General features: G+C 40.4%; 3 protein-coding genes across 3 annotated transcripts; 2 read left to right on the top strand and 1 right to left on the bottom strand.

The window, feature by feature from the left end:
- Nucleotides 1-1321: 1321 nt before the first annotated feature.
- On the bottom strand, nucleotides 1322-2890 carry LOC108041431. The gene has a single exon (XM_017119359.2). The coding sequence runs from the start codon at nucleotides 2888-2890 to the stop codon at nucleotides 1418-1420; it is 1473 nt and encodes a 490-aa protein (XP_016974848.1). The 3' UTR covers nucleotides 1322-1417.
- A 4936-nt stretch (nucleotides 2891-7826) lies between these two features.
- LOC108041435 lies at nucleotides 7827-8730 on the top strand. Its single transcript, XM_017119362.1, has 2 exons — nucleotides 7827-7924; nucleotides 7989-8730. The coding sequence occupies exon 2, from the start codon at nucleotides 7999-8001 to the stop codon at nucleotides 8653-8655; it is 657 nt and encodes a 218-aa protein (XP_016974851.1). The 5' UTR covers nucleotides 7827-7924; nucleotides 7989-7998; the 3' UTR covers nucleotides 8656-8730.
- A 2619-nt stretch (nucleotides 8731-11349) lies between these two features.
- LOC108041432 lies at nucleotides 11350-13246 on the top strand. Its single transcript, XM_017119360.1, has one exon. The coding sequence runs from the start codon at nucleotides 11408-11410 to the stop codon at nucleotides 13238-13240; it is 1833 nt and encodes a 610-aa protein (XP_016974849.1). The 5' UTR covers nucleotides 11350-11407; the 3' UTR covers nucleotides 13241-13246.
- The last annotated feature ends 386 nt before the right edge of the window (nucleotides 13247-13632 follow it).

Below are 13632 nucleotides of genomic sequence, written 5' to 3'. Positions count from 1 at the left end.
ACGCGGACCAAAAATATGGAATAGAATCGACAAGTCGAGGCAGCACACAAAAACAAAGAACGGCAATCCAACACTAATAATTCGCTTTATTGAGTGTTTCTGGTGCAATAAAAAACATTTCGGCTGGATTTCCCTTTTTCTGGTCGTAAAAAATTTGGGAATTTTATTGGCCAGAGAGCCAGGCGAAATGCAAGATCATTTCGATATGCAGTGGACGGGTTGCATCGCGTCGAATCTTTTCCCTTCTTCGCCCAGCCTATTAAAGAAACTTAACGAGCCAACAAATTACTACACGTCATAAAACTCAAATCACAAAAATATACCAAAACACGGTGCGACTTGGCGACGTGGCGGTCTAAAAATAATATTCCGTAGCGCCCCGAAAGGGAGACTTCTCCTTCAGCTGGGGTGTCATTATCAAAATGATTTAACAGCACAGTTGCGGTGGCATTAAGATGATTTCCAATGCCACTGCTCGAGGCAAGATCGTTATAGTTATTTGGCCGCATTGCCATTGCAACCAGGGAGCGAAACACTATTCAAAAAAAAATTCATTAAAATCCAATCGACAGTATCGAGTCTGGCAATTTGAGTACTGTGTTTATTCTTTAATGTGATATTTTACTAATTAAAATATCTGAAACTATTACCATATACTTTACTTGCTTACTTGTTTTTTGAGTTGCATATTCTTTTACAAAAGAAAACCATTTATAAAATTTCGGGCTATTATTATTATTATTAATTAGTATTTCAGAAGTACTCATAACAAAGCAAATATCATTCAGAGCCTTCAAGCCCAATAAAATAAAAAGATTTGTAAAAGACTCGAACAATTAGTGAATGTTAACTAACAGGAAGAGGAAGAGGAAGAGTTAATATGAGGTCAACTCAACTATTCCATATCTAAAGAGTTGGACAAAAATAACCAACAAGGGATTAAATTTTTTTAATATGCTCACGTCAGTTTTCATATCCCCTTAAAAGAATTTAAAAAATATCGAATAAATTAAAAATGTTTTTTTTTAATAATAACGTTTATTTTATAACATAATTAAAATTATTTCACACGTTAAGGCGCTAAAACTAAAATACATTTAAGAATGGATGGGATTGAGTTCCTAATTAAATGTTTAAATTTAAGAGCAAGCCTAAAATAGTTATAGTATATTTTAGTCTATTTACCTTCAAGTTATTTGTATGAACGATTCTTGTTGTTTTTCTAACAAGCTTCCGTTTTTGAAAATGTTCGCATTTTTATAAATAAAAGAAACTTTTGAATGTTAATTATTTTTAACATTTTATTCTTTATTTACTGTTATAAAAAAGGTACTTTCTGAAACAATGTGGACTTAAATTTTCTTTTTTTCTATTAACTAATGGAGTTGCACGGATGGAGCGTGTGTTGACTGACTGTCTATAAGTTGTGCTGCATTCGTCGGAATATCTGCTTGATTTTTGCGAATTTAGATCCCTTGTCCGGGGAGATCGCTGTGTGCACCGAGGACCGCTGCTTGGACCTCTGCATCAGCTGCTCCATGGCGTTGGGGCTGTATCGGCGGTTGATGCCCTCGGACTCTTGACCCTCGTCCATCCGGTGCGGATGCCAGCGCAGCCAGGTCCAAAGCTTTTCCGGATTAAACGGTGCGTGGAGGAGCACCGGGGGTGGTTCGCCATAGTAGACCCGGTTCCGTGGCTCCCTTGGCTCAGTTTGCTCCCTTAGCTCCCTTGGCTCCCATAGCTTCGGATCATCTTCTTTTGTGTTACCTTTCAAAGTTTTTCTCCTTTTCTTTAGCTGTGATTTTAAACCAAAGCCATTAACCCGTTCATAGTAGGAATCCGATATACGCTTTACGATTTTGTCATCGGTTGAGGGGGGCCTGGGTCTATTGACGATCCTGTCCAGTTCGAGGTTCCTGATGGCAGCTATTAGTTGGTCCGGGTCGCGTGTCAGGTAGGTCTTATCATTGACCTGCATGAGCAGGTTGGCCAGCTGCTGGGAAAGCCGTGGAGTGCGCGAATCCGTAGGAGCCCAGTTTTCGGGCTTTTGCACTGGGGCATCCAAGTCGGTGGGCTGAAAGTTATTCCCGAAAATGTAGCCAGGATCTCCAATTGTGGGCTTCTCCAGACCGCTGTGAAAACGGCTTTTAGTCAGCTGGGCCCTCGCCTCCGAGTTCCTCAGTCGCCTTTTGCCATTTTGTCGAGCGGTGGAGTCGCGATCAATGCCGGCTCTCTTGGCCATGGAATCCCTGTGCTCCGCCCCGCGTTGGGCGCCAAAACTTGTGTCAAATTGTTCCGCTTCCCCAAGGGAATCGTGCTTTAACACAGTTTGAACGACACGCATAAGTAGCTCCAGGGAATCCTGGCTAAAGCGGCTCCTGACATTTCCACGAGTATCGAAAATGCTCATGTAGTTTTCGCAGACATTACAATTTACATAGGGAACTTTGCAAGAAATCGTCGAGGAAGCGGCTGGCTTCAGGATCCGTGAAAAATTCTGCAGGGTTAGTGAGTGCAGGAAGTCGCATACCAAATCCGGCGGACGATTCAGGGCCGTGGCTAGGGACAGAATAATACGCCGGTTGGTAAAGAACCAACGCTCCTTGGCCGACCTACAAGGACATCGACACCCCGTCTCCATTAACGCCAGCAGGCGTTGCTTCTCGACCGAATCCGAACTGTTATCCAACTGCGGCTTGAATGGTTTCTTCGCAGAGTTCCTCGGCAGAGGCCTTCGCGAGGAGCGACATGAACAAGGCGCAAGTCGCTGAAAGCAGGAGCCGCTGCCGAGAAGACTGCCCGCAAAGATGCCGTTCCTTAGGCTGAGCATTCTAGCGATTCCGTTTTTAATAAAATATATATGTGTTCCAAATTTAAATACAACTGACATGTCAAATTTTTAGATGGCTAGCGTCTGGTATTTGGTTACTCGCCCCATAATAGAGTTCCTCAGCCGGCTTCTGGGGGGTCAAGGATGGGGAGGAATTTAGAGAGATTCCCCAAACTAACTTAACCATCCATGGATCCCAGTTTAAGCGGCTGCAAGGCAGTAACTTCTGTGCAGGTCACAGGGAACTCCTCATCCTCATCATCTTGCAGCATATTCCAGGAATGCCCAAATGGATTTAGTATTTTAAGCAAGACTTCAATCGACACTGGGCGAAGGAACTGGGCGATTAGGTCGATCGTTCGGAGTATGTTCTTCTCGATCTCAAGAACAATGCTTCGATCCTCCCCATCCAGACTTGCCATCTGAGTCCCATCTTCCCGCCAAATCGGCTGGATCTTCTCCACGAACAAAATACTGCTCCTCAGCCACGAACTGCTCTGCAGGAATTGCTCCACGTTGCTCCCGGTGCTCAAATAGCAGACATTCGGGGTCCGCTGGGAACTCCGGCAGGCACAGGCCAGCAGTTGGTAGAGGCACCTGCCCGAGAGGAAGATGCTCCTCGAGAGCTCCCTGCTCTTCGGCGAGACCATCGCGAGGGACCCAAAAGTAGGACAACTTACAAGAATTTGAACAGCAGAAGCTTAGGGGTGTGGAATGCTTTCAAATTTGGGAATATATTAAAATTGAGCTACATTCATTTCAATGAAACAGCAAATGACAACTGAAGAAAATTGGATGTGATGTGCTATGTTCATTACTTAATCAATTAAGTCCATTATTTTGGACAGTGTTTAAAATCCTTTTTAACCCATTCCAACCGAATTTGCTTTGAAGATATTTCTGTTATCTCGTATGTATCTCTTACAACCTAATTCGGTTTGAATTTGTAAGTTTATAATATGTACCAACCGAATTTGAATGTTTATCACATGTCAATTCCAACCTTATTCGTATATATGTACATATATACATCCCATGCGTCTTGAAACCGAATTTTTATGTTCATCATATGTTTATTCCAACCAAATTTGGTTCCGAGAGAAATGTGAAGCACCACCGAAATATAAGTAAATACAATTTAAGAATACTTAAAATATTTTTTTAGTTGTTAGATGTGAGTCACAGTAAATCACAGAAATCTCTTCAAAGTTAAATCGGTTGGAACTTGTATTGATGTATGTACATATGCATACAAATTCGGTTGGGATGTGTTTACATATAATGAACACACAAGTGTCAACCGAATTTATTTAGTATATTTATGTAGTATATTTAAAGTGCCTCACACATTATTTGAAACACACACATTATTCAAAACAGTCCAATAAGACTAAATATGGAAGTTTTACTTTCGGAGATACAATTAAATGAAATATAGACGCCTAGCATTATTGTCACTCAGTTTTATTCCAGTATGGAAAATTCGAATGAGGGAAGTTCAAGTTATGGAAGTTCGACTGTATGTAAATTTTTAGCCCATATGTACATATGTATGTATGTATGTAAATACATACATGCATGTGTAATTAGTTTTTTATGTATGGTTTGCCAAACTTTTCTATCACCCTCATCCTTTAATCCCATCCCCACAAAAATGATTTGTGTCGAATGAAAGGCAAAGACAATGGAATTGAAAGCAAGGTGAGGCGAAAAAGAGGAAAGGGCGCTGCAAACTGAAAAATAAACGTCAACTTGAAGAATGCAAAAATAAAGCAAGACGGAATATGACAATACACCCCCGCCCCCTTTTTCGAGAGCGCTTTACTTTGGCACCAACAACAATTAACACTCACAGCTCACATACACACGCGCAGAAAGGTAAAAACAAAGAACGCGCAAAAAGCTAAATAAATAAAGAGCGAAAAAGAAGCAAAACCTTAAACTAGCCCACTTCCATTGGGTGCGAGAGCGAGATAGCGCACTGCGCCGCTGTTCGGGAAAGGGGAAGTCGTGGCAGAGAGCGAAAGAGAGCGAACGCTGTTTAAGGGGAAATAGCGGGGCAATGGGGAACGCTTGAAATGGAACTACAGCTGTCTCTGCAAAAAGGGGAAATGAGAGAGCGTAAGACCAATTGGCACAGCACTCTCCGTCTCTCGCTCTCTCTCTGATTGGAAACAGCGCTGCAAGAGAGAGCGTCAAGTTGGGAGAAACAAAGCCAGAGAGAATAAGAGCCGCGTGCTCTCCAACGCAAACAAATCCAAAAGGCAAACACGCACACACACACTTGTAAACAGAGCTGCATGTGCAAAAATTGCCGGCAATTTTCGAGCAGTGACGTTGGCAGAGGCGTCGACGCACGACCTCCACGGAACCTCCCCTACCACCACACACACCACCTCCTTCCAATAAGAAATATAAACAGCTTTTGGCTGTGTTCGTGAGCGATTTCAAAACAACCAAACGAATAAAAATAAAATACTGTGAATTCCAAAAGGGAATGTAATAATTTTTTTTTTGCATTATATTTATTTTAATCTAAGCATGCAATTAGGCTTCTTAAGCTTACTAAGGCATGTTGCTGCGATTTTGACGGTGTGTTGCCACAATGTGAGCCGCTTGTCGGGGATAAATGCAAGATAATACTTTATTTTTTGGAAACTTTCAAATAATACCTTCTTTATAAATTGGTAAAAAGAAAACTGCAACAGTTAGAACGGTTTGGTATATTAATTGGAAAACTTGTTTTATTCATTTATTTATTTTCTTTTCGCGCGGAGTCCCACGCCCTACTTTTTAAAATTGTTAACCAATATTTGTCTTATAATATTGATTTTAGTTAAGCATTCCATTATAATAATTTTACGGTGATATCTTATTAATACCTCAGTGGTATATACATATGTAGCTCAATTAATAAAAAAACTTTAAGGAGGTAAAAAACTTGAGACGATATGTACATTTTGTAAGAAAAAATATGTTTATTTCCGCTTAAATGTATACAAAATTCTCTGATATTTTTGATAAATATAAGTATTTACTTAAGCCTCGTGCCGAATGAAAAAATATTATAGAGTATTAACTATTCAGAGTTGTATTTGTTTGATTTCAGAAGATTTTTTGATTGCTCAGCTCATGTTGCTCCGATATCATTATTAGGGCAAGTTTTGAATTAGTTTTTAAAAATTTATAAATAATAATGAATTAATTAATAATATTTATTCATTATAAAATATTTTTCCTTTTTACTTAGGGAAACTGTTTCGGCACATTCAAATTAATACGATAGGTTAGTTGTTCTTAACATTTGAAAACCAGGTTTTCTGTATAGTTTAAAACGTTTTTCAAATCAAATGCCTAGTTTTTAAAATTTTTTTTTGAAATCTGGGTATTAAAAATCGTTTCGTTTGTTTCGCGTCATGTTTCCCACTACAGAAGGGCATAATCGAGCAAAACATTATGAATTTATGCCTGTTTTTCCCTTTGATAACATCACACCTGCCAAAGACCTGATACAAAAGGTGTAAACGGGGCCAAACATTCCAGAGGATTGTTCTTCGGGCCAACAGATAGATCACAGTTCGTTAGCGAATAGCTCATTTTATTTTATCGGGTCAAGAAGGAGATTTGTCTTTGATCTAGAAGTTTTCGGGATTATGCCTAACGATTCGCGGATGATTAACACCTTGGATATCCCGGTTGCAAGCACCGTGGATTATGAAAGGGTTGAAGGGAAGTACTACGGACTATGGATTTCGGACTGATCCATCAGATCGCACCTGAGTTCGATAGAGTCGGTCGGTTCAAAGGGATGCCGCCGCCACTGCTGGCAAACAAATAAACAAACTAAGAGCTCATTCGATGGCCGGAATTATGATGAGACCCAATCAGCGAAGGCATCGATTCTCCGTTTGAAGATCTTCTGACCTGGCCCACGGAAGCAGCCGCCTTTAATCTCCGATCCGGCTAATAGCACTCACAATGGGCCAGGTGAGAGACACTTCCGCGGCGGCCTCTTTGTGCCCCATTGTGGGTGGCAGCCACAACCACTGCTGCCACTGCTACCTCACTCAGAGTCACAGTCACAGTCACAGTCGCAGTCACAATCACAACCACTTCACAGGCATTGGCGCCTCCAAGTATTACTTGTATTTATATCAGCTAATTTGTAATATTTTATTGACTCTGGGCCCGGAAAACGCTTTGAACTCGCCTCGATTCGTATCCCCACCCGGCGTTCTGGAGCTCTGAAATTTATGTATGTAGAGCCCCGAATACCTAGCTCATAAATTGTACGAAATTATGCGTAAATAAAGCAAAACCGTTTGATGTTGGCCGGTTCTTGTGGCTTGGATTAGCCCAAAGTTTTCGTGTGAGTTCCAGAGTGCGTGGAGAGTGCGGTGGGGTCATGGGGCAACCTAAATCATATTCGTTATTTCCTCAGGAATTGAAATAAAATTTTCATAAATAAAACATGGAAAGGATTTATCCATCAGTGGGAACCGATTTAGTTTTGTTCTTTTTAAATTTATATTCCCTTTCGGGAGATATTACAATTTTGGTCAAATGCTTTTAAAACAAATAAGGGGAAATTCTCTATAAAAATGTTTGTATATATATGTTTGTACCAATCCGTTACAAAAAAACCGATCTTCAATAATAAATATTAAACAAATTTTAAAAAATAAGACAAAAACAAGACCACGAACATATTTTTAAAAAGATTGGTATTTTTATTATTATTTTGATCATACTTTTCTTCAATTAGTTTTTTAGTGGATAACTTTTACCTTTTCTTTTAAGAGTTTACCTTCTTGACTATATTTTCTTTGGCTTTCAAGAATTTGTCACTCTATAACTATTAAACTCAAAGAAATAAATTGACATAACCTTGCTGTTTATAATATAATAACAGATAAATCGAAATCGGTTACTCTGTAAGTGCAACTTCCCTTTTCATATACCGAAAGGCCTTGAACTCAGTGCCAACTCAATTCAAATTTGCTTTATTTCATATTTTTGTTTACTCAAGTACGTTTGTTAACTTTCTTTTATTTACTAAATTACATATGATGCTTAGTATTCATTCCACAAACTGTCAGTATAACCAACTAAAATAATCACAAGCATTCTACATACAAAATTAAAATAAATAATTTAGAGCACACGAAATGAACGATAATACAAATGGTTATAGAAAAGAGTTCGAGGTGCGTTGGTTTTCAGAGCATTCAGAAGATGGCTGTTTACCAACCGCCGCTGGTGAACAGTCCAAAGATCACCCCACTGTTCAGACTTTAAGAAAGGACCAACTTGCAATATCTGAGAAAGAGGAAATCCAGGAGCCTAGGAACACGTTTTGGATCTCTGTGAGCGACTATGAGTTGGACCGAGCCTACATTGTATATCGATTCTTTCATGATATCGGTGGCATTGTTGCCAATCGATTTAGCAAAACGAACCGAATGTACCTCAAGTACTTCAGCATGGTGGACTGCCAAATAGCGCTGAGCTACGATGGCCAAAAGATTGGATATGGCGGCGATATTCGTGTGAAAGTCAAGGTAGAGAATCCCGTAACGGAAAACATCCTAATTGAAACTCTGGAGCATTGTTCGGGGGATGATGGAATGGGCTCTGGTTGTGCTACCACAAGTACAATGACCGTTGCCATCGAAGTGGAGGAGGTTAAGGACGCGAAGGAGGTGACTCCTCATCAACTGGAAATGGGACAATCCGAGGAAGAGGAGCTCCAAGTTACACATAAAAAAGTCAGCTTGGTGCAGTGGTTCAAGGAAAAGCTATCATATGTGTTCTATTTTTATTAGATTTCCTGTTTGTTGGTTGCTTTCAATTCCGTATGTGTTGATAATAAACTTACAAAATTTTGTCATGCCATTGAAGATTTTTTTAGAGATTTTATTGACTGTAAAAAATATAGAAAAAAAACAATTAACATTATTTAGCCAATTCATAAAAAACGGTCTAAGTAAACTTGTTACAAATTTTGGAAAGTCGCTATATGTGATTTTCAAACTATAATGTTTGGTCAAAGAAAGCACTAACTTGAATAAATGGTTTTTGAATGCTTTTACCAACCTTTGAGATTATGGAAAAGTTCTAGAGTTTATTCTGAATTCAATATAATGCACAATAGAAGCAAACACTTTTAAATATCAGCAACAATCAGGATATCTCCATGTTCTGGTTCCATTCCAATTGCCCGCATAAAGGATGCAACTTAAGCCAGATATCAGACTGGTTTTGAAATACTTTTGCCAATTATTTGAATACTTTTGTAGGCCTAATCAATGGCACACAATCATCCAATAACAATGTTCCGTGCTGATAAAATTATTCGCATTGTTCACAAATGCATTTCGGGCTTGGACCGCCAACTCGGACCCCGGGTGCCATTATAGAATTTTTAATTACAATAAATCAATTTAAATAAAATGTAATTTTTCAATTTTATCAAATTGTCATTATGCGTAATTAATTCCTATGCACAAATGCGTTTTAGTGCAGCAACACAGCGCACAGCACGCCCCAAAGTGGCGCCATCTATGTTGCACCAGATAGCCGCCCCCGATTTCCCACGATTTCGGGGGGTGAGTTGCGATGTGGCGGTGTTTGTGCATTTGTTTTGTCAAAAATAATGCTGCTTAATTATTATATTTGTAATTTATTTGCCCCGCAGTTATCGGATCCAAATGCTAAAAAGTGTGCGCGGTGCTTTAATGCCACATTAATCCCGCACAACAAAAACACTAACAACTGCAACGCTGCCACAACAAACGCACTCAAAATGGGAATGACAGTAACAAACAACAAAAGCAATTCAAATGCAGCGCATAGAATGCATAATTAATTTTTATTTTGATGACAACGTCAACGCACCATCACCATCACATACACCCAGCCACACCACCATCACCCACTTTCCCAAAAACACTCCATGGTGTGGCATGTCCACTGCAATTATATTGGATTGGATTTGTATATGTGCATTTGCATGTGCAAAAAAGCCCATATAGTTATGTAAAGTATCAGGAATGCCACTGCACAGGACATGAAAATGAGCGACAATTCGATCCCACCATGAAATCGCCAAATCATCCAGAATCGAACTTTCTTTAACAACAAGTAAGTCAAAAATATAAATTAACTAAATGTCAGGATACAATATTTTAATTTGGTTATAGGAATTTATAATTTAATTCAGATTCTGTTAATAAAAAAGTCACTTAACCACTTAGTATTTCTAAATCTATGGCTTTTTCAAAGAACATAATGTTAAGTAATGTGGGGTCTCAGTAAAATCGAAAAAAAACGTTTGTTCAATAAGCTTAGCTATGTAAACCGAAGTATTATATAGTGATTTTAGTAAGCTTCTCCATAAAGCCAACAATTTGTAAAATTTCGCCATACCGACGCTTCTAACTGCCATTGCCCACACTGGTAATGGCTGGAAAAGCCAGCAAACTGCGTTTACCCACACTTAACCGCAGGAAGAGGCGGAGACCAGCACATGTCAGGTTAAACACAAATTAACCTCATTTGACAAAACAAAGCGAACAGCGCTAAAATGGATAATTTGTTAAATAAATTGCTCGATTTTTAAGCAAACCATTCAAATATTTGGTTGTTGGTATTTGTAAACTGCTTATTTGCATACGATGATAAATAAAAATGAGAAATAAAACTCTTTTGTTATGCTTTTCCATAATCTCCTTTGTTTTGTTAGGCCGTCGATAGATACAAATCCGTTTTATTTGTTTTTTCAGAAAATGTTGTTTAGTTTTTATGAATTCTGCTGGTCATTTTTTACACCCCGCAGCGAATTGGCGGCTGTCGCCAATTACCCAAATCGCGCAGAATGTATTTCCCCCAAAATTTACACTCCACTCCCAAAACAGAATGTGGATGCAAATCCTCTAAAATTATTGCGTTCATTAAATTTTAAACAAAGGTGATTAGATTTTATAATTTAAATGGACAAAAGCACACATTTACATGGCTAAGCCGAGCCAGAAATGTTTAGCAGTACAGTTGTGCTCATTGTTTATTTAAAACAATCGCAAAAATAATTTTGGAATGGTATTTAGTTGTTTCCTTATTTATTAGTGGCTTTATTTTATTTTCTCCTTTTTATTTTTGCACTGGCACTATCGAATTGTGGGATCAACAATTGCCAGTAAATTTGAGTTTATATATTCTTTATTTTACTAATTCATTTTTGAATTTTCTAATCATTTTTGGCCATTTTAATTAATTTCTCTTTTAGAGTTCAGGTATGAAAATAAACTTCAACAACAATTGTAATTGTGAGCTGTTTTTTTTCGATATTATTTATTCAGTAACAGCATAGTTTTAATGATATAATACTTAAATGGAAATTACTTAAACAGTTGAAGAAGGTTGAATCGGTTTACCCACGAAGCTTATATTTGCTGACTATTGTTCTTTTTTGGCCTTAAGACAGTAGGCCGTAAGACTGATGTCTTTAAGGGGTATTTCAATCGTACTAGTTTCTTTTTAGGAATTTATTCAACAAGACATTAGAAAACGAGAGGTGAAATGCTGTGGCGAATGAGGGCATTGATGCTCCTCACTGGCGTCTTTTGTATGCTGTACTTTGGTCTTCAGCCTTTAATGGAGTTGTATGAGGAAAAGCCCGTGGTTGCGGCCCCCGAAGAAGTTGTCTTTATTAACACCTCCGAGTGTCATGTGAGTGGACCTCGAAAACCAGCGGCGTATTTCATGGCGATTGAGCCAGTGTGCAGGTTGCGCTGCCACATGCCCCAGTTGATAATTGCGAAAACTCAAGGTGGCAGTAACTTCCTAGTGGGAAATGGAGTTGCAGAGGACTTGCAGTGCAGATACTGGCTCAAGTCTGCAGGAGACCTTCGATCTAGGAAGTACTTACCCGATGGACACTTCGATATGAGGAACGGGGCGATGGAGGAAATAAGGGTCGGTACTGGTCACCAGATAGTTCGCATCAAGTGCTCCAATCAGTCGAATGAAACCCGATATCATGATGTGCACTATTTTCTGCCTCCGCCTCCTGAGGTGCAATCAAAAGCGACATCGAGTCCCGAAAAAATGTCTGTGATTGTGCTAGGCATTGACTCGGTTTCGCACATGCACTTCATGCGATATTTCCCCCTGGTGAAGGCCTTTCTGGAAAACCAGCCGCACACCAAGTTCTTCGGCTATAGTCGAGTGGGTCTGGATGCGTATGCCAACTTAGTGCCCTTCTTGAGTGGCCTAAGTAGTCGGGATCTGCAGTCCAAGGAGGGAACTTGGCTGTTTCAGAACTTCAAGGCTGGAGGTTACAGCACAGCCTACGGCGAGGATAGACCCCGTGACATCTTTGCGGATAGGAAAGGAGGATGGACTCCTCCCAGGCAACTGGCCGACTTCGACTTGACTCCAGTAATGGTGGAGATGGAGACTCACACGCGCTACAGTATCGATCTGAAGGAAAGGATCCTCTGCTCGGCAGGACGCACTTTCCAAGAGGTCCTTGGGGACTTTGTCCTCAAACTAGTACCCCATATGCAGCAAGGACCCTTCTTCTCTTTTTTCTGGCAATCACAGGGAGTCGAGGAGTACTACGAGTATGCCTCGCACTTGGACCTGTCCTACATGCTGCTTTTGAAGAGTCTGCTGGACGCGAACGTCCTGAACAATACCCTGCTGTTGCTGATGTCGGACCACGGACTGCGTGCTGGTAACTATCGCTCCAGCTTTCAGGGAATGCGTGAGGAGTCGCAGCCCCTCCTGGTGGCCATGTATCCCGAGTGGCTCAAACAGCAATACCCGATGGCCATGGAGAACTTGGAGAAGAATGCCCATAGCCTCATCACACCGTATGATCTGCACGAGACCTTGAGGGATGTGATCAGCCTGGGCGAGATGCAGGATGCCCACATAGAGGTTCGCAGGAACAACCTGCTCTCCTGTCCAAAAAAGAAGATACCCCGCGCCGTGAGTCTCTTCCTGCCTGTCCCGGATCACAGGACCTGCGACCTGGCCCACATTCCCTCCCTCTTCTGCTTCTGCCGCGAGCTCACCGAAGTGCCCACGGACGACGGACTGGTCCTGCGGTGCAGTCGCTTCCTGGTGGAGTCCATCAACAAGTTGGTGAAACCATTCGGACGATGCCGGCGGCTGAGGCTCAAGATGGTCCTGCTCGCCCACTTCCTGGACTTCGGCGAGGAGTCCTTCGTCTACGAGTTGCGGCTAAGAGTGCGGACTGTGCCCGGAAACGGGGAGTTCGAGGCCACCGTTCGGCTGTCGGACGCCATCCTGTTGACCAGCCCCATCAGCCGGGTCAACCACTATCTGGCCCAGTCCCATTGCCTCAGCGATCCGGACTTCAAAATATTTTGCTTTTGCATGTAAGGCGTTTTACTACTCGGCTTCAATAAAACGAAGTCACCTTGCACTTTGAAAATTTATTCTTTATCTCAATATTTTTTGAAAATATTTTAAAATGTTGAAATTAATTAAAACTTTAGTAGGTACAATGGTTTTGGGAGACTGACTATTACTTTCAGGCAAGTATTCGGCTGACGGAATCATTGCTTTTAAATACGTTGTGATCAAATAATATGGCCATTATATATTTTTTTTAATTCCGGAATGGGTCAGGAGTATTACCAACTTAATACTTGATTTATTACTCTTAATTCCGATCGAATTATTCCTTAATTTCTGGGGCCTTCATCTGCCACCAGCTAAGGTGGAGTTATAAATTTATGAATATATGGATACATCGAAATATAGAATATATA

The sequence above is a fragment of the Drosophila rhopaloa genome, unplaced genomic scaffold (assembly GCF_018152115.1).
Source record: "Drosophila rhopaloa isolate 14029-0021.01 unplaced genomic scaffold, ASM1815211v1 contig_2, whole genome shotgun sequence".
In the NCBI taxonomy this organism is placed as follows: Eukaryota; Metazoa; Arthropoda; class Insecta; order Diptera; family Drosophilidae; genus Drosophila; species Drosophila rhopaloa.
Note: the sequence above shows the minus strand (reverse complement) of the source record. Positions and strands in the feature narration are given on the sequence as shown.

Excerpts from the sequence above, each read along its gene's own strand:
- LOC108041435 (XM_017119362.1), top strand. The coding sequence starts at position 7,999 with ATGAACGATAATACAAATGGTTATAGAAAAGAGTTCGAGGTGCGTTGG.
- LOC108041431 (XM_017119359.2), bottom strand. The coding sequence starts at position 2,890 with ATGTCAGTTGTATTTAAATTTGGAACACATATATATTTTATTAAAAAC.
- LOC108041432 (XM_017119360.1), top strand. The coding sequence starts at position 11,408 with ATGCTGTGGCGAATGAGGGCATTGATGCTCCTCACTGGCGTCTTTTGT.